The sequence below is a fragment of the Primulina huaijiensis genome, chromosome 17 (genome assembly GCF_012295235.1).
Source record: "Primulina huaijiensis isolate GDHJ02 chromosome 17, ASM1229523v2, whole genome shotgun sequence".
Classification (NCBI taxonomy): Eukaryota; Viridiplantae; Streptophyta; class Magnoliopsida; order Lamiales; family Gesneriaceae; genus Primulina; species Primulina huaijiensis.
The window spans coordinates 146,237-168,309 of NC_133322.1; the positions used below are offsets into that span (position 1 = coordinate 146,237).

Consider the following 22,073-nt stretch of genomic DNA (forward strand, 5'->3'; position numbering starts at 1 on the left):
GACAAAATTAAATTAAAACCAAAACAAATAATTGAGATTTAGACAATCCTTAAAAAGAATTAACTGTGTTGAGCCAGGGCTATGGGTTTCAGCTGAAGGGCCTCCTAAAATCTAATTTTAGGGCTCGTTAGCTCCTCATCGCTTCAAGGTGAGTACTTTCTCCTTCGATCTTTTTCCTAATCGAGTTGAACTGATGATTGTAAATTCATACACTCTTGGCATTATCGTGCTCATTTCCGTTCTGTTTGATGATTCTGGTGAAATTGAGCAGGAGTGCTGCCAAAATTGACCAACTATTGTGGCTTTGGCTGTTAAACTTTTGTTTTAGGTCGTCAATCTATTATTTGCTTATCATGCTGACCTTTTTTCCACTCCGGTATTAGTATTTTCTGACCAACATTTTTTATGGTATGATGACGACGAAATAGTTGCTGTAGTTTGTTTTTGCAGTAAAACACGAAAATTATGTTTCAGATTTCAGGAGGAAAAGTAGAAAAAGATCTTAAATGGCGCTAGGACTGATATTGGGAATAGGAAGGGCGTTTAGGAGGAAGCGGACCTCCTCACTTGATATTCTAACGACCAAGAAGTGTCCTCGAGGTTTTTACAAGGGAAAGAATTGCAAACCCACTGGCTTTCACACTCGCAAAGGTATATCTCTAGTGAATTGCTGTTAAATTTCATATGCTGTAGAATTTCACAAGTTCGGAACTCATGTAATGAGCTCAACAACCTTAAAATTTTCATACTTGGGGTCAAGTTTAAACCAAACAAATAAAACTTGAACTCAAGAATGCGTTCGTGAGGTTGACTCATGATAATTTCCCGAGTTTTTAGGTTGTTTTCAAGTGTGGAAGAAGATAGGTAAAAATCTTACATTGCACATATTGATAGATTTTTCACATACAACTATTTTTTTTCGAATAATCAAAGAACAAGCTTTTATGCACCAAAATGGTTTTTCTTCCTACAATTATCTTGTATTTGTTTCTCGTTTATAAAGTAAGAAAATGATTATTACAATGGGGGGAAAGGAAATATTGAGAAAGTGTGTCCTTTTCAAAATGAAGAAGCCACCGAAGACTATGTTCTTATTTCTATTGATTAATGTGATTGGTCTGTTCATGTTAACATTTTCACTTCTGTTCATGGTGCAATACATACTGATACTGTGTATGATTTATGAGTAAAAATGAAAGAAAAGCAGTTACAAATAAAATTTCGTAATAACAGAGTAATTTGGTGTTTATGCAGGTGGTTATGTGGTTATGCCTGAAAAGTTGCCGCACTATGTAGTACCAGATTTGACTGACTTCAAGGTTCGTAATCAAAGAAAAAATGTACTCAAAACACATTCATATCACAAAATCATAGTGGCAATAATGGTGAGTAAGTGCACATTAATCTTCGTGGAGAAGTATAAGACAGCTTAGTGTTTCTGGATGGCTAGTGGCTGCTTATGATTTCAGTTATATTTCGACTATAAGAGAATATCACTTTTTTTTTTAATATTATAGAATATCACTTGAATTTGTCTTAGTTTCAACAAATCCTCTCTTTGTAGTGGGAGTGTGGAACAACAGTAGGAACTGGTTGTGACTTTTGTCCTCCCACCCTTTGTGTTTTTGCCTTTCTTGTTCTCCTGTTTTTAATTCCCAAAGTGTAAAGTTTCATTTATAATTCATGCATAGAAGTTATTATGGTTTTTATTTTATTTTTTCCTTTTCTCGGTTTTGGATATTGAGCTGATCGTTGTGATGATAATGTTTGTTTAATGCTCACGTCAGGATTCTTCATCTCGTTTATTGCCCTTTCATCTTCGTATTTAGGAAGCCTTCAGGTTCTTAACAAAAGTACTAGTCCCACCTGAAATTGGCCGCTCATATATCTAATTTGCATGGTTAGAAGCTTTTCTGTGAAATTTAGCTTTAATAATCTCTACCTGACATTTTTTCCATTTGTAGTTGAGTTTTTTTAGACTTGAACTCTGCCTCCAAATTTTGTTCGGTTATGTTTTAAATGCTCAAATTTTCCTTGTTCACACGAACTTGACATAGACCAAACACTTTTAGCTGAGATGTGTGATCCAATCACGTGCCCCTCTCCTTGTGATATTGAAAATATTACTGGTGCGAGCATGAATAAGTTTTGAGATGGATTAGTACTTGATTTTCTATTACCAATTTACCACCAATAAAGCTAAATTTTTTTTAATGGTACTGCCTTTTTTTTTCAGCTAAAACCGTATGTATCTCAGTGTGCAAGAGAAGTTAAGTCGACTGAAGCCAATTCAGCTAAATGACCGATCAAGAAGATGTCTATTTTGTGAAGTCTTACTCATTTTCAGGAAGCGGTTGGAAGCTTTCTAAGTTGATTGATGAGCAGCAAACTTACTTGCAAAGGCTGTATATCTTTTAAGCTATTATTATGAATATTTCAACCTCAAATTGTATAGTAATTTGAGGAAAATGCTGATGTTGAGAAGTTGAGATTTGTTGTTTTAAAACACAATCCATCTTTAAAGTTCGAATACTTTTAGCAACAATCCATCTTTTTATGAAATTTGTATTCTGTTTGAGATGGCATTCTTCGGTGGCTCAAATTTAAATAGAATTTAATTTTATACATGGAAATATAGCAACTATTCGAAAGGCAATGTTGTTTCGCTCTTCATTTTGAGATTTCCTCAGTTTTTTCCAACGTGCATATATCATTCATACGTTGAGATGATCGTGCTTTGTTCTATACTCCTATTCGTCTCTCTTGTTTTGTTTGATCTTTCTATTCTTCTTCGTGGTAATTCTTTCCAATCCCCATCTCTTCTACAATTCTTGGAGTATATGTTTATATGTAATTTGGATCGTATCACAATCAACACTTCTTTTGATAAATTTTCAGTCAATCAAAATACAATTTGATTCATTTTCTCAACAAAAAAGAAAATACAACTTCTTTTCATAACACATCCAGATACCCCAACTTTTAAAAGTTGATTCACGAAAGAGGCAACGTGGAAGGAACGAATCCAAAGTTACAACAAGAGGCAAAAAATATAATGAAACGTTTTACCGCAATCACTTCAAATGAAGAATCCATATTTACGACGTAGCCAACACAAATTTCTACAAAGGTTTTCCTTTAAACAGGTATCCCCTTTTAGTTATCTTCGATTTAGATAAAGAAACTAAAAGTTGATGGAGATCACGAGTAATAATTCAACACACAAATTTCCAAACCCACGCAACCAATATAACTCAAACCGACTGCATAAATTCGTGAACCACTTCCACCACAGTTGAGCGTATATATTCTGCTAATGAACTTCCGTTACCACTCTTTCTCTCATAGTTCTCGAGTACCTCAAAGCCTTACCTCTTCTAGGTAACAATTTCGACCAAAACCCTCGTTTGACGTCGATATTTTTACCATTATCATCGTCCATGGGACCCTCCTCTTTTCGTCTCTGCAACACATAAACCATTGATTTACTCTTCTTGAGGACATTTTGGCCAACATTCTTGAACACTTTCATGGGTTTCCCAGATTCCAAATACTCCACACGGCACGTATAATTCACGACTGGAGACGAACACGAAGAAGCATTCGAAGAAGATAGATCTGAACAAGAAGAAGAAAGTGATGAAGACACCCCGACTTTCGAACTACCACTACTTGTAGCAATATTTGGTAATTGAGAGAGTCTTTCCCTCAGACATATGGAGCAAACCCCCGGTGCTTGCTTGTGTTTTGGGTGCTTCTTGCAGTGCGCATTGGCCTTGAAGTTCCCTGGTTTCTTTTCATTGAAATTTGTGACATTTGGTTTCAAAGAATCCATATTGAATAATCTGTACGTGTGATTTAATTTTTTTTTCTATATGCGATGTATATGTATATATAGAGACAAAAGAGGGCGGGGATAGTTCATATGAAGTTGCATGGGGTGTTTCCATGATATTTCACAAAGATTGGCTTTTTGACGTATGATTTGTGAGGTTTGAATAAGTCCAAGTTGCAGAATAAACAATAAAGTCATTAAATTTGAGTTTGATTAAATTTATATAACTGAAATTTTTATTGTTGTAAGGATTGTTGAACAAATATAGTTGCATGAATTTAAATTTAATTACGTCAATTTCGTGGTGGGAGGCGTCAAGTCTCTTGCGTTACGTAGATTATACTCAACAATTACTTAATTAATTAAGGATTAAGTAATTTAGATTTACCCATTTATAATCAATTATTTCAAATTTATGTTTCAATTTTCTTTTTGTTTTATACAATATTTATGGAAGCGAAATCAAACTAGTCCTTCTCTCGCTAGCTAATTGAGATAATGATTCTTGACAAATCTATTTTAAATGGATTGAACTTATGAAAATTTTTAATATATAATACAAAATTTTTCTACACATAAAATTGTAGTTATGAGTCCTAGACTATGCAACGACTTCATATTAATTTTAGTCATAAATATAAAAGAAATGCGTGGAAAGAATATCACATGTTTTCATTGCCAAATTACCTAAACAAATAAAAAAAATATTCAAACTACTTTGTATTAATTGAACATTTTTTCATTATTTTAAGATATATAATAAACTTAGATAATAATATTTAAAATCATGGAAAATATTAATAAGTTAATATAGTATCAAAACGATGGTAAGAGAGACATTATTAAATCCTTGTTTATTTCTTATTTGAGTAGGTCTCTTTGTGAGACGGTCTCACGAATCTTTATCTGTGAGACGGGTCAATCATATCCTACCGATATTCACAACAAAAAGCAATATTCTTAGCATAAAAAGTAATATTTTTTCATGGATGACCTAAATAAGAGATCCGTCTCACAAAATACAACCCGTGAGACCGTCTCACACAAGTTTTTGCCTTCTAATTAATATTATATTTAGGTTTTGCGATTGAATTGTTTTTAAAAAAAGGAATGGACGATATTTTTATCTTGTCGAATTTTATTTTCAAGCTAAAAAATTTGTTTTAAAGTTTGTTAAGATTGAGATTTTGATCTAACTCAACCCAAAAGCTAACTCTTGAGAGAGAGTTGTCCAAGTTTATATATAAAAATTTTAAAAATTTAATCCAACTGATGTGATATATTTAATATGCATTCTCACATACATAAATAAATAACTAAAGCGTAAGATTTCTAAGATATTATTAAATGACTCATAATGCAAGAAAATAAGCAAGACTTATAAAAAGAATATATCACTTCATATAAAGTTTCGTCACGACAACTCTCATGACATTGACTCACGGGTTAATTAAAAAAAATCTCATATCCGATCCGATCTATGAAAAAAATTATTTTTAGATAAAAAATATTATTTTAATATGGATCAAGTCGTAGATTTATTCTTTTTTACGCTTATCTTTTTCTTTTCCTTTTCCTTAATTAAGCTCCGACTATTTTTGTCCACGGATGGAAAGATAATTCGAAAGTATGGTTTGACAGCTACCAAATTCCTCGTTTCTTCTTTCTGACATGTTTTTTTATTTCATAAATTTGATTAGTCATCTCCAAGTTTTAGCAAATTATCCAAAATATATCTTTATCAACGGTTGAGTTCATGTTAGCAGTAATCAAATGGTCCAAAATGATTTAAGTACTTTCTCTGGTCTAATTTGATTAGGGATTGGTTTGGATTCAATACGACTCTAAGGACTCCATGGTCTGTCTATTCCAATTAAAAATTTCACTATACAAAGGCTACAATAGTTTTCTTAATTTTTCCACAAATAGTATTCACAAGAAACAAAGTTGCTCACAAACTGGAAATTTTGAAACGAATACAAAGCTTCCCGTGGAAAAGTTGATGCGGGTAACCCCTTGAGCATGCGGGTAACCCATCTCAAGGAGCTAGGACCGATCAACATTAGCCATGTATGCTATACCGAGAACGTTGCATGCCACAAAGAGCTTCAATCTGATTTCTTGGATACATTTTGGTTCGGGGAATGCCAAGCAGCTGTAGAATAAGCTGAAACCACGGAACAGGTCACGAACAAGGAATACTTAGCCACACCGATGCTTTTCTTTGCAACCAGCCACAGCGTTAAAATGAATCCAATCCAACCTGATTTCGAGCAAAAACAAGGTGTATTAGACTAGATGCAATATTGGTTTTATAAAACAACATTAATGCATATATTACTCCAAACATTCTCAAATCCCTACCTTAATTTCCATTAGTTATAAAAACAGACAAAATTTTTCCACTAAATTTTTTGACTACGGCCACGAGTATACATCTGGTCTTTGATAGTAGTAACTGGTTATATATATATGATGTACAGTCCTAAACTGCTGCCAATGATCCTACGTCATGTTGAATAAATATGAGATCTAAAATGTTTGATTTTGAACATTTGATTTTGTGCCAAACTTACTATATGAAGAAGCTAAAGGGGACGTGGTATACGGAACGAAGCCTAGAATTTTGGGACTCAACAAATGGACGCAGAAAAATATAATCAGCGAACGAATTCGTGCAGTTTTCATATAATTAACGAACTTAAGCTAAAATGTGTGAAACACTGGCCAAAAATGTATATCATGACAAAAAGAAAACAATATCAGTACCTGTAGCAAAAAGAACAGCTATAACCGAAGAAATAGCTGCTGTGGAAATGAAAAATAAAGCCACCGATAATGCCCCAAAGTAAATGGCTGCAACAAAGGCGAAGAATAGTGTCAAGCATCCTCCAGCGGCTGCCAAAGACATGAGAAGGGATATGACCACAGCATTGAAGGTCGCCGCAAAAAAGAAGAGCATGAACACTAACAATCCTGTTAAGGTGACAACAGCTATTGTCCCAGCCTGGACAAAATATAAAAGTTCGATCAGAAGTTAAAGGACAAAAATCTTCAGGATAAGAAGAATCGTAAAGTTTCAGTCCCTTTTTTTTTAAAAAATGGATGAAATATATTATATGACTCATGAAATCAATATTCAAAAGTAGCCAAAAACTTTCTCCAAAAGATGTGCTCGAATGCAACCTCTGAAGTCTGAACCTTTTATACTTCACAAACATTAAATATGAAATAAAAAGATGTGATTGAGAAAGAATCCAAAACTTATGAACAGGCAGCAAATATACGCACACAATCGCATTATTTGAGATCAACCATTTTTTCAACTGTAGCTACTTTCAAATATCGGAAACTTTTAAAATTTATGTTTTAAAAGATCAAGAACTAATGCTGAGTGTTGTACAATCTTCCTCTTTTTTTTTTTTTTAATCTAATGTTGTAAACAAGTATGTACGTTCTTGAATGTGTTTAATCTAAGGTATTGCCGTAAAAAAAAAAGATCAAGATCTGAAAACCTTTTCTTAGAAGCTAGCGTTTGTGCATCCAAAGAAAAGATTCCGTTCTTTTTACAAATAAAACGAAAGTCGTGGACACTTTAAGATCAATCAGCCTAGAATTTCAAACCCAAAATTTTCAATTCATCAAAGAACATATATATGGCACCAAAGGAATCAAATCCAGAGAGTATCAACCCAGAAACAGAGCAAAAGCCACTCACTGAAACTACGAGAAGCGCACGGAAGGTTCCGCCGCGGCGAGTCCAGAGAAGAGCACGACGACCAGTGTTCCTCAACGCATCAGAAAGCAGAGGAACATTAACTGATAGCGAAGCTTTGATCCTCTGCAGCAGCGGAGCAGAAGCATACTCTGAATCCGGATCGGGGAAGAAGATCGTTGAGAACAAACGATTGAGAACATAGTAAAGAGTCGATTCGTCAATTGTTTGCTGCCCGGTGTCGCCTTGGATCAAGATTCCATTGGTATCATCCTCCGCCATTGTTGAATATCACTTCTGCAGGAAAAGTGAAATTGATTGGGTGGCTTATGCATAATAATTGAGCTTCCGACACGTAGACGATCGGTCCCCGGTTTCCCCACCCCAAGGCTGCCGACATGCAAGATTCCATATCGATACCTCGCAGGTGAGGTGATTCTATGATACACCACCCCGTGCGTTGTTTTGTAATGTTTGTCGTATAAAAATATCGATTCAAGTTTAGAAGAACTATGTCATTTTGTGAAAACGAGATATTTTTATTTAAAATGTAAAATAATTGAAACAAAATTAAATTGTTCGTTACGCGTAATTAAAAAACAAAAATATTTATCTAAAAATTGCATATAATTAAAAAGTGGACAAATATTACTGTAATTTTTTATATAAATTTTCCAATATGTTTGATCAAATTCTTATAACTTTTTCTATGTTTTTTAACAAGTTTTTAATCCACAATCACCTGAACGAGCGACAGAGTCCATTTGCTCGGAAATCGGTATTCTGTCCTCTTCTCATTCTCTTTGAATGTGCTCGCGTGCGGAAATGGAGATTGGCGTGGTACGCTGTAGTTTTGCTCCTACTGTGCTGCTTTATATCGTGAGGTCCGATGTCTCGGATCACAAGTAAAATGTCGGGGATCCGGTACCACTGTATGCCAATAAAGTCGGACCTTTTTATAATCCCAGGTGAAAAATTTAACCTTTTGCTCTCTTTAATTGGGTTGGCGAAAAAGCCGACCGTGTGTGCATGTATAATTGAGTCGCTCAATCGATTTTTGTATTTGCTAAATTGTTCTGCGTTCTGAAGTCCAGTTTGAAGTTTTACAGTTATGATAAGAGTGGTGGGTTTCTTATCTGCTTCATTTTTTAAAGATGATGCGTCTGAAAGTTCTAGTATCATCGGATTGTTTGAAACGAGTTTCATGGAATGAAGTTTTATTGGAAAGTTCTCTTTAAAATGATTTTGATTCTTCGTATTGCTATGTCACCTTTACTTTCTTTCTTTTGTATGAATGCCATAATCACAGCTAAAGCAAGAAGTGAAATCTTCTATTTTAATGGACACATAAGATGAAACCTGTTCTTACGTATTCATTAAAAAGAGGGGGGAAAGGTGCTAGGCATGCCATGCATCTGATTGGCATCTTGAATGAATTTATTTGAGCTCTATAAACAAATACTTCTTATCGATTTTTTTTTAATTGAGGTGCTATGTATGACGAATATTCTTAATTGTGTTAAAAGTGTCAGGTGATTAAGTTGATTGTGCTTAAACTGTAAAGATCAGCTTCGGTTTTTGCATTTTATTTATGGTGAACCGATGAGGATGATGCTTGTTTTTTAATGCCAGCGAAGCATGCAGTTTCTTTGATCTTCCATTTTGTTCCCCAGGTTCTCGGCTTGTCTGTTTAATTTACAAATATAAACTAGGAAAATTATGACATGTACTAATTTCAGGCCAATGGTGGATACTCGTTAGCTGATGTAAAAGAGAAGGAAGAGGCTCTTGGGGAAGTTTTGAACGGAGATCGACTTGTCAGTGCCCCATATAAACTAGACTTATTGCACTCTGAAACTGTTTCCAACAAAAGTTAACTAAGGAAGAAGTTTCGCGCTTTCATAGTGCTGTCTCAAAGGATTACTATTTCCAAATGTACTATGATGATTTGCCATTCTGGGGTTTCTTGGGGAGAGTTGAGAGAAAAGAAAAATCCGATCCCGGATAATTCAAATTCTATCTATTCAAGCACCTTCATTTCGAAATTTTTCACAATAAAAAAGTGTAATTGAGATTAATGCACGAGCAGACCCAAATGCCCTGTAGACATAACAGAGGACAAGGAAACTGATGTAGATTTCATATACTCTGTAAAATGGAAGGAAACAAGCCTCCTTTTGAGAAGAGAATGGAGTAGTATTCACAGTCTTCTGCAATGCCTCAGCACTTGGCAAATTCACTGGTTCTCGATAATCAACTCCTGTGTGACAGTTCTTCCGGACTGGTTTTCTTGCTACTATTCTCATGCGAGTCCTTAAGAATGATTTCGTTAAGTAAGTATGATCTTACTTGGTTATATCTATATCTACTCTTCTCTGTTTGAAATTTCTGACTTCTAATGTTTGCAATATAATTTCATTAATGTAAACATATGCTCATGATGAGGAGACAGTTGGAGATCAAGAAGAGACTGGTTGGAAGTACATTCATGGTGATGTATTCAGGTACCCCAGATACAAATCTTTGTTTGCAGCATCTCTTGGTTCTTGCAGCCAGTTGTTTACCCTGTAGGTATTAATCTGAGCTACTTTTACTGAAATTCATCTCAATCCAACTGACTTCTGATCATAAATTGTTTAAGTTTTCTAATTTCAATAATCTCTAAGGCGCAGCACGGTGTTCATTTTTATCCTTGCATTGGTCGGTGTGTTTTATCCATACAACCATGGAACTCTATTCACCGCATTGGTCGTCATTTATGCACTTTGTCTGGGATTGCTGACTACACTGCATCCTCTTTCTATGGCCAACTAGAAGGAAACAATTGGATATGTATGGGTTGTATCAACTTCCTCAACAACATTTTTACACTGATGCAGTTGTATGACCAGTTTTCCACGTCATAATCATGGGTCAAAATTAACCATGTTGGGGGTAATTCCTTCTTTGATTTGTTTCTTAAAGTAAATGAAAGGAGAGAGCAAGAAAGTGTATAGATGCTGAGTTTTAAAATGTTCAGTGGAGATGCCAAATATTTGCATTAAAAGGCGAAATTAGAACATAAAAGTTTGGAGAGAGCCAAATCATACCCTGTGTATAAATAAATGTCTATCGGCAGATTTCTGAGGGAAGAGGGTGGCTATCCAAATCATCCACCTTTTGGCTTTGCATTGACTGATTCTGATGCTGTATTCTCATTTTGCAGGTTAGGAACGTAACCTCTGCTTCCTTGATATTGTTGCCATTGCATACAATGCCACTGCGGCATTGCCATTCGGTACTATTGTTGTCATTTTTCTTATATGACCTCTTGTGACATCCCCATTATTAGTCTTAGGGGGGTTAGCTGGAAAGAATAGCAAAGAAAGATTCCAAGCTCCATGCCGTACCACAAAATATCCTAGAGAGATTCTGCCACTACCTTGGTAACTTGGAGCTCTGTCTCACATGGCAATGGCTGGGCTCTTGCCTTTCAGTGCCATATACATTGAACTCTATTACATATTTGCCAGTGTGTGGGGACATAGGATCTATACCATTTATAGCATCTTATTTATAGTCTTCATCATCCTCTTGATCGCTGAGGCATTAACTTACTTCCCAGCTTGCTGCTGAAGACCATGAATGGTGGTGGAGGTAAGACCTTTTTACTAGTCCCTTCAAGTTCTTTCCACACACTTGTATTATCAAATTTCTGCAACATCTTAAATGACTTGGTGCCTCATCGATTTTGCCTATCGTGCTTGAATTGTGTTAAGAGCAATTATTTTCATTATTTCCCCGTGTAATTGCTTTATGTGGCACAACAATTCGAATTTTCGCATATTTTAAAATTTTTGAATCATATTGTTCTCTCTAATTCTAAGCTCTATTATAAAAACATTTGTACAGTCCTACAAATTTTGTGATGAACCAATTACAAATTTCTTTTGATGGACATAACTATTTGTTGATGGCTTATCTACAGGTCCTTTCTATGAGGCGGTTCGACTGGGCTGTTCATATATGGAGACTGTTTTTATTACTTCTACACACGCTCAGATATGTCGGGCTTTATGCAAACTTCGTTTTTCTTCGGATACACGGCGTGCATTTGCTATGGCTTCTTTCTCATGCTTGGAACTGTTGGATTACATGCAGCAATCTTTTTTGTCCGACACATTTATGGTTCGATTAAGTGCTAGTAAGCCGAGCTACTGGACTTTGTTGTACTCCTACACGTTTTATAAATATGGTCGGCATTTTGCTGTGGAAGAGGAAACTAGGGGCAATAGGACTTTTCAAATGGAGATCATGTCATCTTTTACATCGCCATTCTCGGAAACTTGCGTTTTCTTCAAGATTTATCGTCCTTTTTTTTAGTTTTTTTAGTATACTGGCATGATTTAGATATCTAATAATTCACGATACACTTGGGCACGAAACCATTGTAGGACGAACGGAAAGTCTGCTAGTCAAATGCCTTGATTTATTTGGTTACTGCATATGATTTAGAAATGATCTTCCTTTGATGATGAAAATAAGATGCTTATCATATATAATTCCATCGCTCCAAATTTCATCAAACCGTAAACTTTCACGACCCCGAGGAATCAGCCAATTTAAGCATTTCATCCAAGCACATCATCTCATAAATTGAATCAGAAAAAGGAAAAAACTAGGGAGAGGCAAAGACACAAAAAGAATGTCACAAAATAGGTTGTATGCTCAGGTACCATCTCACTACATGCCCTGTTCTCGAGAATCTGCTATTAATCAAATGAAAATAACACACTGCGTATGTTACAGACGAATTCCTTCATTCATTACATATCAACGCGTGCCAGGTAGCGTTTGCTATCTATCTTCGTGTCTGAATAATATTTCATTTTTTGCCAGGGTAGATTGAAATACAAAGCACTAAAGAAATTCGAAATGCAACATAAAGTATAGTTGACAGTAACATAATTTGAACTCAACCCATGTCCGGTGGTTCTCAAACAAATTCATGCCCGTTACCTCCATGTTGAACCACCGAGTCTAATCACCTCCTCAGTACCACTAGACCGGCTAGGACCCTTGTCTTTGCCTGGATCCTCCTTCTGGTTGTTCAAGTCACCATATAGATCCTTAAGTTTGGCTAAATTACTAGATGCAGATGCCTTTTCACGATTTTGATCATATCCGATCCTTTCGTGAATGCTTTGACTTCTGCTCCTGCTTCTGCTACGGCTCCGACTATGGAGAGAACTACCTTCTCCACGACGGTGCCCTTCATGTTCACTCCTATCATAATCCCTTCGATAGCTATTTCTGGATCGTCTGTCATAATCATGCCTCCTATCTCTATCTCTATCTCTATCTCTATCTCTACCTCTACCTCTGTCCCTACCTCTCCCATGGTCCCTGTCACGGGAACGATCCTTATCCCTGTCTCTTTCCCGCTCACGGTCTTTGTCCCTGTCCCGATCCCTGTCTGGATATTCTCGATCTGACAAATCACGGCTCTGGCTCCGATGGTGATTGGGGGACCGTCTAGAATCGGCATCTCTATCATAAGATGGAGTTATTGTTCGACGAACTGGAGATGAATCCCTAGTTGATGCACGGTGTGGAGCACGCTGACCAAAAGAGACTGAAAGGGAAGCTTTGACAGAAGGTGGCCTCCTGGCAGTCTCCTCAGATCCACGAGTGGTCTCACCAGTAGTTCCGCAATGTTTTGTAGGCAGTTTCATATTTTCAAGATTTGTTACAATGGTTCGCAAAACTGGAACAGGGATCCGTGGGAAAAGAGTGTCAAAGTAATACTGCATTCAGAAACAAATAGTGAGGAATGGAAGCTTAGCAGTTGATGGAGAAAATTTTGAGATATAAAGTGGTGAAAATAACCTGTCCAAGAAGCAAATCGCGTACATACACACACATCGTGGTCATTCGGCCGTTTGAACCAGGAGAGAATTCCTGACGTTTAATAAAGAATGTCCACAGAAATCAGCTTTATCATATGGCGACACTCAACTGGGTTAAAATTGGAAGGTATGGAAACCGAAAATAAATAAACTAGGGCCTATACAGTGAAGCGCCGAAAGATGCCACTGTAAAACTAAATGGCAGTTTCAAAGAAATTTTCATCGAAAAAAGATGTAAGTTCTTCAAAATCCATTAAGTCAACCCCCACCCCACTCCTTAACCTACGCATGCAACACATTATGAAACTTTACAGAGAAGTGGAAAGTGTTGTTGACTGACATTAATTTTCACCACTCTATCCCAAAAATAACAAGATTTTCGTTAAATCATGGTTATCACACAAGGACAGTTCACCTGCACAAGAATCACGCTGATGCACCACGGCGGGATTGAGAAATCCTTCCTTCCTGAGCCACAGGGTATAAGAAACAAGAACAGAAGATTCCCAAATAAAAGAAAAGCTCTATTCACACTAACCCACAGAGAAGGAGCATAATCTTATGAGTAAGCAGTGCTCAATATCATGTTAACTGAGTGTGTGAAATCAACACCAAATAAATGTAAATGGCACAAGCATGCAAGACGGATTTCCTAAATTGATTGTTTGATAAAGCGGAGATTTTTTACAATGTTTCACGGAAGTAACACCTGCTACATTGGCAAATGCTCCTCCAAGACTCAATATTTCATATTAATATCGAGACATATAGACCAGATTTGTAACAGACCACACACAGCACATACTAGCCATCTTATTTGAACTCAGCACTAAAAAATTTCAGGCATATTATGCTTCAGGAAATGCCACAGTAAATATGTGCATTCCATTACCTTAAAATGGCATGAAAACTCAGAATCGCAATAATACATAACAAATAACAAGTAAGAAAATGAGCCATTTTCACACCTCGTCATCCTTTAGGTATGGTTCGTACCAACTCCATAATGTCTTTGAATCTGCAACATATCGTAAATACAGAAATCCAATCTGCAAAAGAAAATGTGTACCTTACTCATCTCAGTAAATGCTTCCGGATGCAAAAAATTTAACTGAGCGTAAAGCTAGGTGCTCAATTTGGTGCAGGTGATGCATGATTTATGCCTTGCAAACAAGAAAGTAGTTAAAATCTAGTTTCAAACCAAGTTATGCAAGATAAAAAGCAATATGGAACATAAATTAACAGGTCAAATGCAACTAAAATTTTAATGATGAAGAGGCAACTTTAGTCACTTTTAACACTATTTGGAGCTAAAAGAACCTCATATCACAAGTATGAATTCGAACAATTTAATTGATTTAACTCATAATAATTCATGCCCAGAATACATAATTTGCTTTGTAGTTATTTCTGCATAATTCAATATTTATAGAAACTGGAGCTCCGAATTTAAAAAGACATAATACATGTGATGCCAAAAACCTACTTACTGCTCTTATGTAAGGAGAATCTGGGTGCTTCAACAGGCCGTGCACTTGTTTGACAGTGAGTTTCATCGTAAAGAATTTGTAGAGAAGGCAGAATGCAGTTGAAGGCCCCCGACAGTTGCCAGTCATCCATGGTTCCACATGTGTAACCGTTGTATAAATCTCATCAATGACTTCATGATATGTTTTCAATCTCAAAAGGTCTCGAAAGTAATCAGAAGAAAGTATATTCATGCACAGGACCTTTTCAAATAGTAGATCGATTGATCTCCCAGCTGATTTTATCTCAGACATTGTAAATCATTCAGTTTCCTGCTCAATTCGCAACGAAGTCGTAAAGTTTAAACATGATTGATCACACATTGGAGAAAAGGAAAATTAAACATTTTCTTACCTCGAAGGAATGAACAGGAGAGCGATGGAGAAAATCGCGAACCCTAAGCGTGGAAGGGCTGTGCCATCGACATACAGTATGTTAAAGCATGGATTGGGCTAGGCCCAACCTACAAATCCCAAATACGTAATTATTTTATTTTTTTTATTAAAAAATAGACATATTAAATCTTGTGTATGTGTGTAGTTGAATAAAAATAAATTCATTATCTTGTCTTGTGCCACGCGATTCTAGTTTTATCAGTCGGTATTTTAATTATTTGAGATAATTTTTCCAACAAATTTTTGATTGCCAAAATGAAATAGCTAGCTGAATATTATATATTTATGTTGTTGAAAATGAAAGGCCTTAACAATATATTATCTCCTGCAAATCAAAGTCTAAGACAATACTAGCTAGATATTGTGGACTGTAAATTTCTTGTAGATCGATCATAGTATAAAATACATCTGATGTTTTAATTTTATTTTTCAAAATCGTATTATACAACACAGAAACAATCGCATGTATTATTATTTATTACATTCTATCTCACCGTGAAATACTACTCTCTGATCAAAGATTCATGCATGAATATAAAAATTAAAGGACTACGTAACAATTGAGCCAACTTTCAAATATGGAGAGGAGCCTTTCTTGTTCGGACTTGGATGACGAATGATTCTAAAATTGTTTGATCATAGGTAGAGAATGTGGCGGTAGTTTTTGATATATAAAACTTGGATTCCGAGGAATCGTCAAAGGCCTTGTTGATCTGCAAATGATCATAAACAGCATCATGGTTAATTCTAGCATATACATCTCTTCGATACTAAACCGATCTTAATTTGTATCCATCTAAATGGAAATATGCTATTTTAAAAATTTGTACGTTGATGAGTTTTTATAGATTTTTGGTGAAAAGTCACGATATACCTTTGTGGTAATTAAAAAAGGTTTGTCAAAATGAGGCGTGAGTTGAGCTCTAGGTATCATGTTCCTTCTCATCATTCGAACCTCTTCCTCTTCTATTGTCTGTTTGGTCAAATTTTAATGCCACAATAATTAAAAAAAAAATCACCATAATGATTTACATATATATAATATACCTTGAGCAGCTTCAATTCTCCACTAGTTTCTTCTGTCTCTCCTTGATACACAGCTTGAGAGCAACCTATGAATGACATTGATGTACGTAATTCACTTTTATTTAAATATCACTTCAATCTTTTAAAAATTATATATATATTATTTACTTACCGATCGAAGAATTAAAAATAGATCGATGGACTGCTCTTTGCTGGGTGTGGAGTCTGAATTCCGTAGGTTTTGTACTTTCTTTCTTTCATCTGAAAATTTTTTGGATATATATTATCTTATCAGATACAAGACAGCATGCTTTACAAGCCATGATAGTTTTTTAAAGTGAAACAGCAGTCATATAATCAAGTAAATTGTGTTGTAAAAGTACAAAATAAACGATAAAAAAAAAAAATCAATATCATGAGCTTATAGATATGTTAGTTTATAAGATTAAGTGGTAGCTAGAATACAGGCCTTTAGAGCAGATTTCATGTTTGAACTTTCCATGCTTTAATGGAGTAGGCCTAGTTTTAAATAAAAGTGAACTATATATACACATTCATTTGAAAGAATTTGGAGATTTGTATGTTTCCATAGTCAACTTCTGTTGCTCCATCACAATTATCATCTTCATTTTTTTTTTCATGCATGATGTCATGTGTTACCAAACTTTCTTCATTTACTTTGCTCGACTTCAAAACGTTTGGAGTTGTGTGAATGAGTTTTATAAATATTTCTATGTCGGTACAGACCCGTGTCTATTATAATATAATAATATGAATTTGATTCTGATACAAATTAAAAAAGAAAATTAATTATAACTTAAGAATGCTTTAATATGATCATTTCAAAATAAAAATAAAATTGTTGGGTTTTTTTTTTTTTTAATTTATTGGCTACAAAACCATAAGTAGTCCAATAAATTCTTTTAAGATGTGGCATGTACAAATATTATTTATTTATTAATAATAGAAAATGGGTTGTTAATGGCTACTAATCAAATGATCATAGAAATAGAATACACATTGGAATGCTGCTGTCGTGTAGTTAGTTTGGTCACAATTCAAAATACAAACCCCTAACCTAACTGAAATGCTTGTAATTGAAGTTAATTACATATAAGCTTTATTATAAAATATTAATATGAAGTAAGAGAAGAATATCGAGAGATAAATTACAATGTCAAACTACTGCCAAAAAAAATTTAGTAAAAAAACATCAGTTCTAAACGAAATAACACCTTGAACTATGTTAAAAAAACTAGATTTGAATGTTCTTTGGGATAAATTTAACAGCATCTGCAGCACGTCGCGGACGCCAACAAAAAAAAAAAAAAACATCAGAGTAATACCATCATTTAATTTTGACAAGAAAACAAAAAATTGAATTTTGACGGGTTTCTATTTGTTGGGCCGAGTACTATTTATTGATCAGCTTTTGAGTCACTGTGTTTTAATATCTGTCTAGGCAAAGCAGAAAGGGCTACTCAGATTTTAGAGTTAGTTCACTCACATATGACACATGCATGAGTGCCAAAAAAGAAAATTTTAAAATTAAAATATTTTGTTTAGTTCCTTCAGCTTTGATTTCATACTTCAACTTTTTATGTCTTATAGAAATAATTTTTTTAAGTCTTAATGAAACAATCGCTTATTCAAGTCATTAGAAGAATTTATTTCCTTTGTTCTTCAATTACATTGGTTAAAAAGTCAAATTCAGAGCGGACGACCGAATTAGGTAGGACTCACAACGTCCGATTAGAAGTTTCACGCCCTCACTTTTTCATCGCACTTTGGCATGATTTGCTTTGTCACGCTTGCACGCAATAATCGGAGTCAAACAGTAGTACATTTTGAATATTCATTAATTTTCTTGTTTGAGAGTAGTCATGCACGATTGCTTACCTGAATTAAGTTTAGGAGAATGAAAAAACTAGTAATATATATGTTTTGTCGAAGATTTTCACAATAATATTGCAATAATGCTTTTAGGGAAGACAGAGACATTAAACTCGTGTTCACGAGTCAAAACTTAACAATAATAACACAATAAAAAGCGTTTCTCGATTCACCACTCTAATAATACACGACATAATTAAAGAAAAGCCATACACCCAGCCTAGCAAACTCCATTAGTTTTCTTCTTGTCAGCAACCAGCTTCCTCCAAGCAGCAGTGATCTCCCTCTGCACCTGTATCGCCGTCTTCTTCACCACGGCCGGGGGGTGTTCCTCCATCACAGCCGTGGCAGCGAGTTTCTCTGTGACCCTAGCCGGGAGAGAATCGAGCTCATGGAGGACCTTCTCTATGTCCAAGACAAGCCTCTCGGCTAGCGTCCTCGAAAAATCCTCTCGGATCACGACACGAAGTACTGTCACGTGCTGGGCGTCTGGAGGCATGGTGTAGGCGGGGACAATCCAGCCAAAGCGGCGGAGCGTTTCGGAGATTTCGAACTCGTTGTGGCGGGTGCTGTCCTTGAGGGAGAATGCCACAAGCGGTACTCCATGGTCTTTGGAGATGATGTTGAAGCGTCCTGTGCGCTCTAGACCTTTTTTGAGTACCATGGCGTTCTCTTGACAGTTTTCCATTATGTTTTGGTAACCCTGCATATATTTATCATAATTTAATGCTCAGATTTTCAATAAAGATTATATCCAAAAATTACAAATATATATTATTCTTAATCGCTATAAAGCATGAGGCAAAATATTAAAAGCTACACAAACCTCGTAACCCAAGCGAATAAGCTGATAGTACTGAGCAATGACCTGACTAGAACCTGCAAGAAATTGAGTACATTCTATCAGTTACATGAAACCAACTGCAATGGAGCGATAATTTCCGATGAATGTGAAATGTGAAGAATTGAAAAGTGAGAGTAGATCGATATATAATATATATATATATATAATTACCTTTAGAGAAATTGAGTGTAAAAGTGGGCTGATCGGCTCCGAGATAGTTGATGTGAAAAATGAGTTCCTCTGGCAAGTCCGTTTTGGTCCTCCACACAACCCAACCAATTCCAGCGTACACTAGCCCATACTTGTGCCCACTCACGTTTATACTTTTTACCAATGGCAACCTAAAATCCCACTCCAATTCTGGATAAAGGAATGGCGCAATGAACCCCCCACTTGCAGCATCCACGTGGATTGGTGTATCCCATCTGCAACATCAATTACAATATTCATTTCCAGATACACAGAAGATAATGCATCGATCGATTGTCAAACATATTAAACAACCGTTATCCGTATATTTAATAAAACTTTACTTTCCATGTTTTGTAGGTATTATTCAAAGAATCATCTCTAGATTAAATATGCTATGTATATATATTAAATGGTAGATGCTTCAAAGAAGAGAGACGACAAGGAGAGCAAAGAAGAAAGGAGCATCTGTGTGTTGCTTCGGAAAAATCGAGTAATTAAGTTTCGTCGTGTTTTTGTTGTGTTGCCATGGAGCATTGAAAACATTCGAGGACAACACTTAATTAAAGTGTTGCTAAAGAATTTTTAATTCAATTGAATTTTGGTTTCACAGAATTGCATCCATTGTGTTTAGTTATTTCTTTGTTCCCTTGATGCGTTAAGGGAATTAGCTTTCTGTTATTTATTATTATTCTTTTGGTATGTAAACTGACTATTTTTCTAGTAAATCTTTTGTCCCGAGGCACGCACAAGTGATGTATTCACTTGTACATAATTGTTTGCGTCTTGATTTATTTACGTAAAATTTTGTGTTAAATGATTATGTTACGTGTTGTGTTAGGTGTAGTAACACTACATTTATCACTTAAATATAAAACACACCATTCCTCGTATACATAATACTTTTTTATGTTAAACAATTTTTTCAGTATGATTCAAAATATGCCAAAGATGGAAAAAAGTCTAACGATATATTGAGAGAGTTGCAAAAGAATGGTGAGGATCATATATATTTACGTACCCGGTTTCTTTGTTCTTCTTGAGCAAGAGATCGTTCAATAGTTTAACATCTTCGAACTCGCCATTCAGGGTCGAACCCAGGATCGCTGCCACGCAGATAGTGTTCTCATCCACCATTTCCACAGCCTTCTCGGGGTCCATAACATAGTACCCATCTCTCAATTTAACTTCCTTAAGCTCCACTTCGAAGTAACGTGCGAATTTCTCCCAACATACCTGAACATTCGCACCGGTTACAATGTTGGGCTTGTCGTAGGGTTTGCCAAGTTCTTTCATCTTGTTCTGCCATTTTCTCTTGAACGCTAGACCAGCCAGCATAATGGCCTCCGACGAACCAACAGTCCCCACGCCTACGGCCGCCTGGCCGTCCTCGAGTGGTGCGTTAAATAGATGTGCAATGATGTTGACACATCGATTCTGCATCCAAGCAGAAGGGTTTTGTGAAAAACTGGCTTACATATATACCATGATATGCATAGTAAAGATAGAATATGAGTCAGTACTCGCATCTGAAATCAAAATGATAATATGAAATTTATTTATTTTTAGCTAAAAAAACCAAGCATATAAAGTTTAAGTAGCTAAAAGTACTAATAAAAATAGACAATTCCCGGCCTTCATTTTCGGAAATAATGAAGTTTGGGTCAAACAATTTAATTGAAATTCCAATAATGAACTTGCACGTTTTATTATTATTTAAAAAAAAAATCACAGAGATTTAGGGGAAGGCTACAATTTACAATTTTACTACTGTTACTCCTAAATAATTTAGCTTTGTTATNTGTGTGTGTATATAATGTAAAATGAACTAGCTAGATCATTTGAACTGAAATAAATATTATCTAATTAAATGAACCGGCCAGTGCAAGGACGGACCACAAGAATAAATAAATATTAGTTAAGTCACTTCCACTCGAAGTAAACATCTTTAATTTCCAATATGTATGGATGATAATAAAAATAAAGACAACATGTTTGTGGGGCATACCTTTAATCCTAAATAAATGCAACCAATAGAGAATCCAATATTGATTGAAAATGTTAAAAATACAAATTAGATACTAAATTAATTAAACTCTTGATTGTTCAATGTACATACATTTTAAAAAAAATTAGCTACTTTGGTTAAGAATAATTGAGAAAAAGTCATTAGCTACTTTGGTTAAGAATAATTGAGAAAAAGTCAAGAGCATCATTTTTAAAGGGGGTGGGTTAGATATAAAGTTAATTTTCATTGAATAATTAAAGGGGTGTGGATTTTAATACTTGCATATCTTTTTTACGTTATTAAAGAATCCTATCATGACTCTCTCTCAAAATCAAGAATACTTTAATATTTTGGAATGTGTCGTCATTGAATCCATCATATCTGAATAAATAGAGATCGATATATATCTAAATTATTTAAGCAAGTCTAATCTGTGGGGCTTCGATCGATTTGTCCCTGATCAAGATCCGGTAGCCAATCGAGGGGGCATACAGTATTTAATTTGGAGTTTACTGGAGACTTGCCTGTAGCTCAGTGGTGACAGGATACTCATCCATGTCTACATAGTTTTTGTTAATGGCGGCCATGATGAGTTTGTCGCACTCAGGTTCCATCCATGTCGTGACAAATGATGCTAGATTCAGCCGTGGATTCCCGTCCAGCATCAGCTCATCGTTTATGATCTGGTACGCTGCTTCTTTCGGGATCGAATTATCCGGCAATTTAAACCTGATCATCCATCCACAAATATAT

General features: G+C 35.4%; 4 protein-coding genes and 1 pseudogene across 9 annotated transcripts in view; 2 read left to right on the top strand and 3 right to left on the bottom strand.

The window, feature by feature from the left end:
- The first annotated feature begins 8 nt into the window (after positions 1–8).
- Positions 9–2,585, top strand: LOC140962821 (uncharacterized). Of its 2 annotated transcripts, XM_073421843.1 has the most exons (5): positions 58–148; positions 272–376; positions 475–651; positions 1,255–1,319; positions 2,237–2,585. In XM_073421843.1, the coding sequence occupies exons 3-5, from the start codon at positions 507–509 to the stop codon at positions 2,300–2,302; spliced, it is 276 nt and encodes a 91-aa protein (XP_073277944.1). In that variant the 5' UTR covers positions 58–148; positions 272–376; positions 475–506; the 3' UTR covers positions 2,303–2,585. The 2 variants fall into 2 exon arrangements, with proteins under 2 accessions (XP_073277943.1, XP_073277944.1); XM_073421842.1 differs by lacking the exon at positions 272–376 and having other exon boundaries at positions 9–148.
- Positions 2,586–5,715: 3,130 nt separating this feature from the next.
- LOC140962819 (uncharacterized) lies at positions 5,716–7,983 on the bottom strand. Its single transcript, XM_073421841.1, has 3 exons — positions 7,554–7,983; positions 6,605–6,842; positions 5,716–6,098 (listed from the first exon to the last, which is right to left on the bottom strand). Exons 1-3 carry the CDS (start codon positions 7,830–7,832, stop codon positions 5,944–5,946), a joined length of 672 nt encoding a protein of 223 aa, XP_073277942.1. The 5' UTR covers positions 7,833–7,983; the 3' UTR covers positions 5,716–5,943.
- Positions 7,984–8,229: 246 nt separating this feature from the next.
- Positions 8,230–12,024, top strand: LOC140963212 (transmembrane 9 superfamily member 3-like; annotated as a pseudogene).
- A 198-nt stretch (positions 12,025–12,222) lies between these two features.
- LOC140962862 (pre-mRNA splicing factor SR-like 1) lies at positions 12,223–15,390 on the bottom strand. Of its 5 annotated transcripts, none has more exons than XM_073421914.1 (6): positions 15,320–15,390; positions 14,929–15,237; positions 14,407–14,487; positions 13,419–13,490; positions 12,910–13,336; positions 12,223–12,879 (listed from the first exon to the last, which is right to left on the bottom strand). In XM_073421914.1, the coding sequence occupies exons 2-6, from the start codon at positions 15,217–15,219 to the stop codon at positions 12,545–12,547; spliced, it is 1,206 nt and encodes a 401-aa protein (XP_073278015.1). In that variant the 5' UTR covers positions 15,220–15,237; positions 15,320–15,390; the 3' UTR covers positions 12,223–12,544. The 5 variants fall into 5 exon arrangements, 4 of the variants coding, with proteins under 4 accessions (XP_073278015.1, XP_073278014.1, XP_073278016.1 ...); XR_012172624.1 differs by lacking the exon at positions 12,223–12,879 and adding an exon at positions 13,854–13,906 and having other exon boundaries at positions 13,175–13,336; XM_073421913.1 differs by having other exon boundaries at positions 12,223–13,336.
- Positions 15,391–18,340: 2,950 nt separating this feature from the next.
- Positions 18,341–22,073, bottom strand: part of LOC140963106 (glutamate decarboxylase) — a 4,114-nt gene continuing 381 nt past the window's right edge. Inside the window, exons 2-6 of the mRNA XM_073422341.1 lie at positions 21,845–22,049; positions 20,334–20,749; positions 19,295–19,548; positions 19,106–19,158; positions 18,341–18,982 (exon numbers count right to left, since the gene is read on the bottom strand). Of these exons, the coding sequence (XP_073278442.1) occupies positions 18,500–18,982; positions 19,106–19,158; positions 19,295–19,548; positions 20,334–20,749; positions 21,845–22,049 (1,411 nt within the window). The 3' untranslated portion in view covers positions 18,341–18,499. The remainder of the gene's footprint in view (positions 18,983–19,105; positions 19,159–19,294; positions 19,549–20,333; positions 20,750–21,844; positions 22,050–22,073) is intronic.

Coding starts and splice junctions, on each gene's coding strand:
- LOC140962821 (XM_073421842.1), top strand. CDS start 507: ATGGCGCTAGGACTGATATTGGGAATAGGAAGGGCGTTTAGGAGGAAG. Junction 652..1,254: donor TGGCTTTCACACTCGCAAAG/GTATATCTCTAG, acceptor GTGTTTATGCAG/GTGGTTATGTGGTTATGCCT. Junction 1,320..2,236: donor CAGATTTGACTGACTTCAAG/GTTCGTAATCAA, acceptor TTTTTTTTTCAG/CTAAAACCGTATGTATCTCA.
- LOC140962819 (XM_073421841.1), bottom strand. CDS start 7,832: ATGGCGGAGGATGATACCAATGGAATCTTGATCCAAGGCGACACCGGG. Junction 6,843..7,553: donor GTGCGCTTCTCGTAGTTTCA/GTGAGTGGCTTT, acceptor TATTTTGTCCAG/GCTGGGACAATAGCTGTTGT. Junction 6,099..6,604: donor AGCTGTTCTTTTTGCTACAG/GTACTGATATTG, acceptor GCTCGAAATCAG/GTTGGATTGGATTCATTTTA.
- LOC140962862 (XM_073421913.1), bottom strand. CDS start 15,219: ATGTCTGAGATAAAATCAGCTGGGAGATCAATCGATCTACTATTTGAA. Junction 13,491..14,406: donor CATACCTAAAGGATGACGAG/GTGTGAAAATGG, acceptor ATTAAACGTCAG/GAATTCTCTCCTGGTTCAAA. Junction 13,337..13,418: donor GCGATTTGCTTCTTGGACAG/GTTATTTTCACC, acceptor TTCTGAATGCAG/TATTACTTTGACACTCTTTT.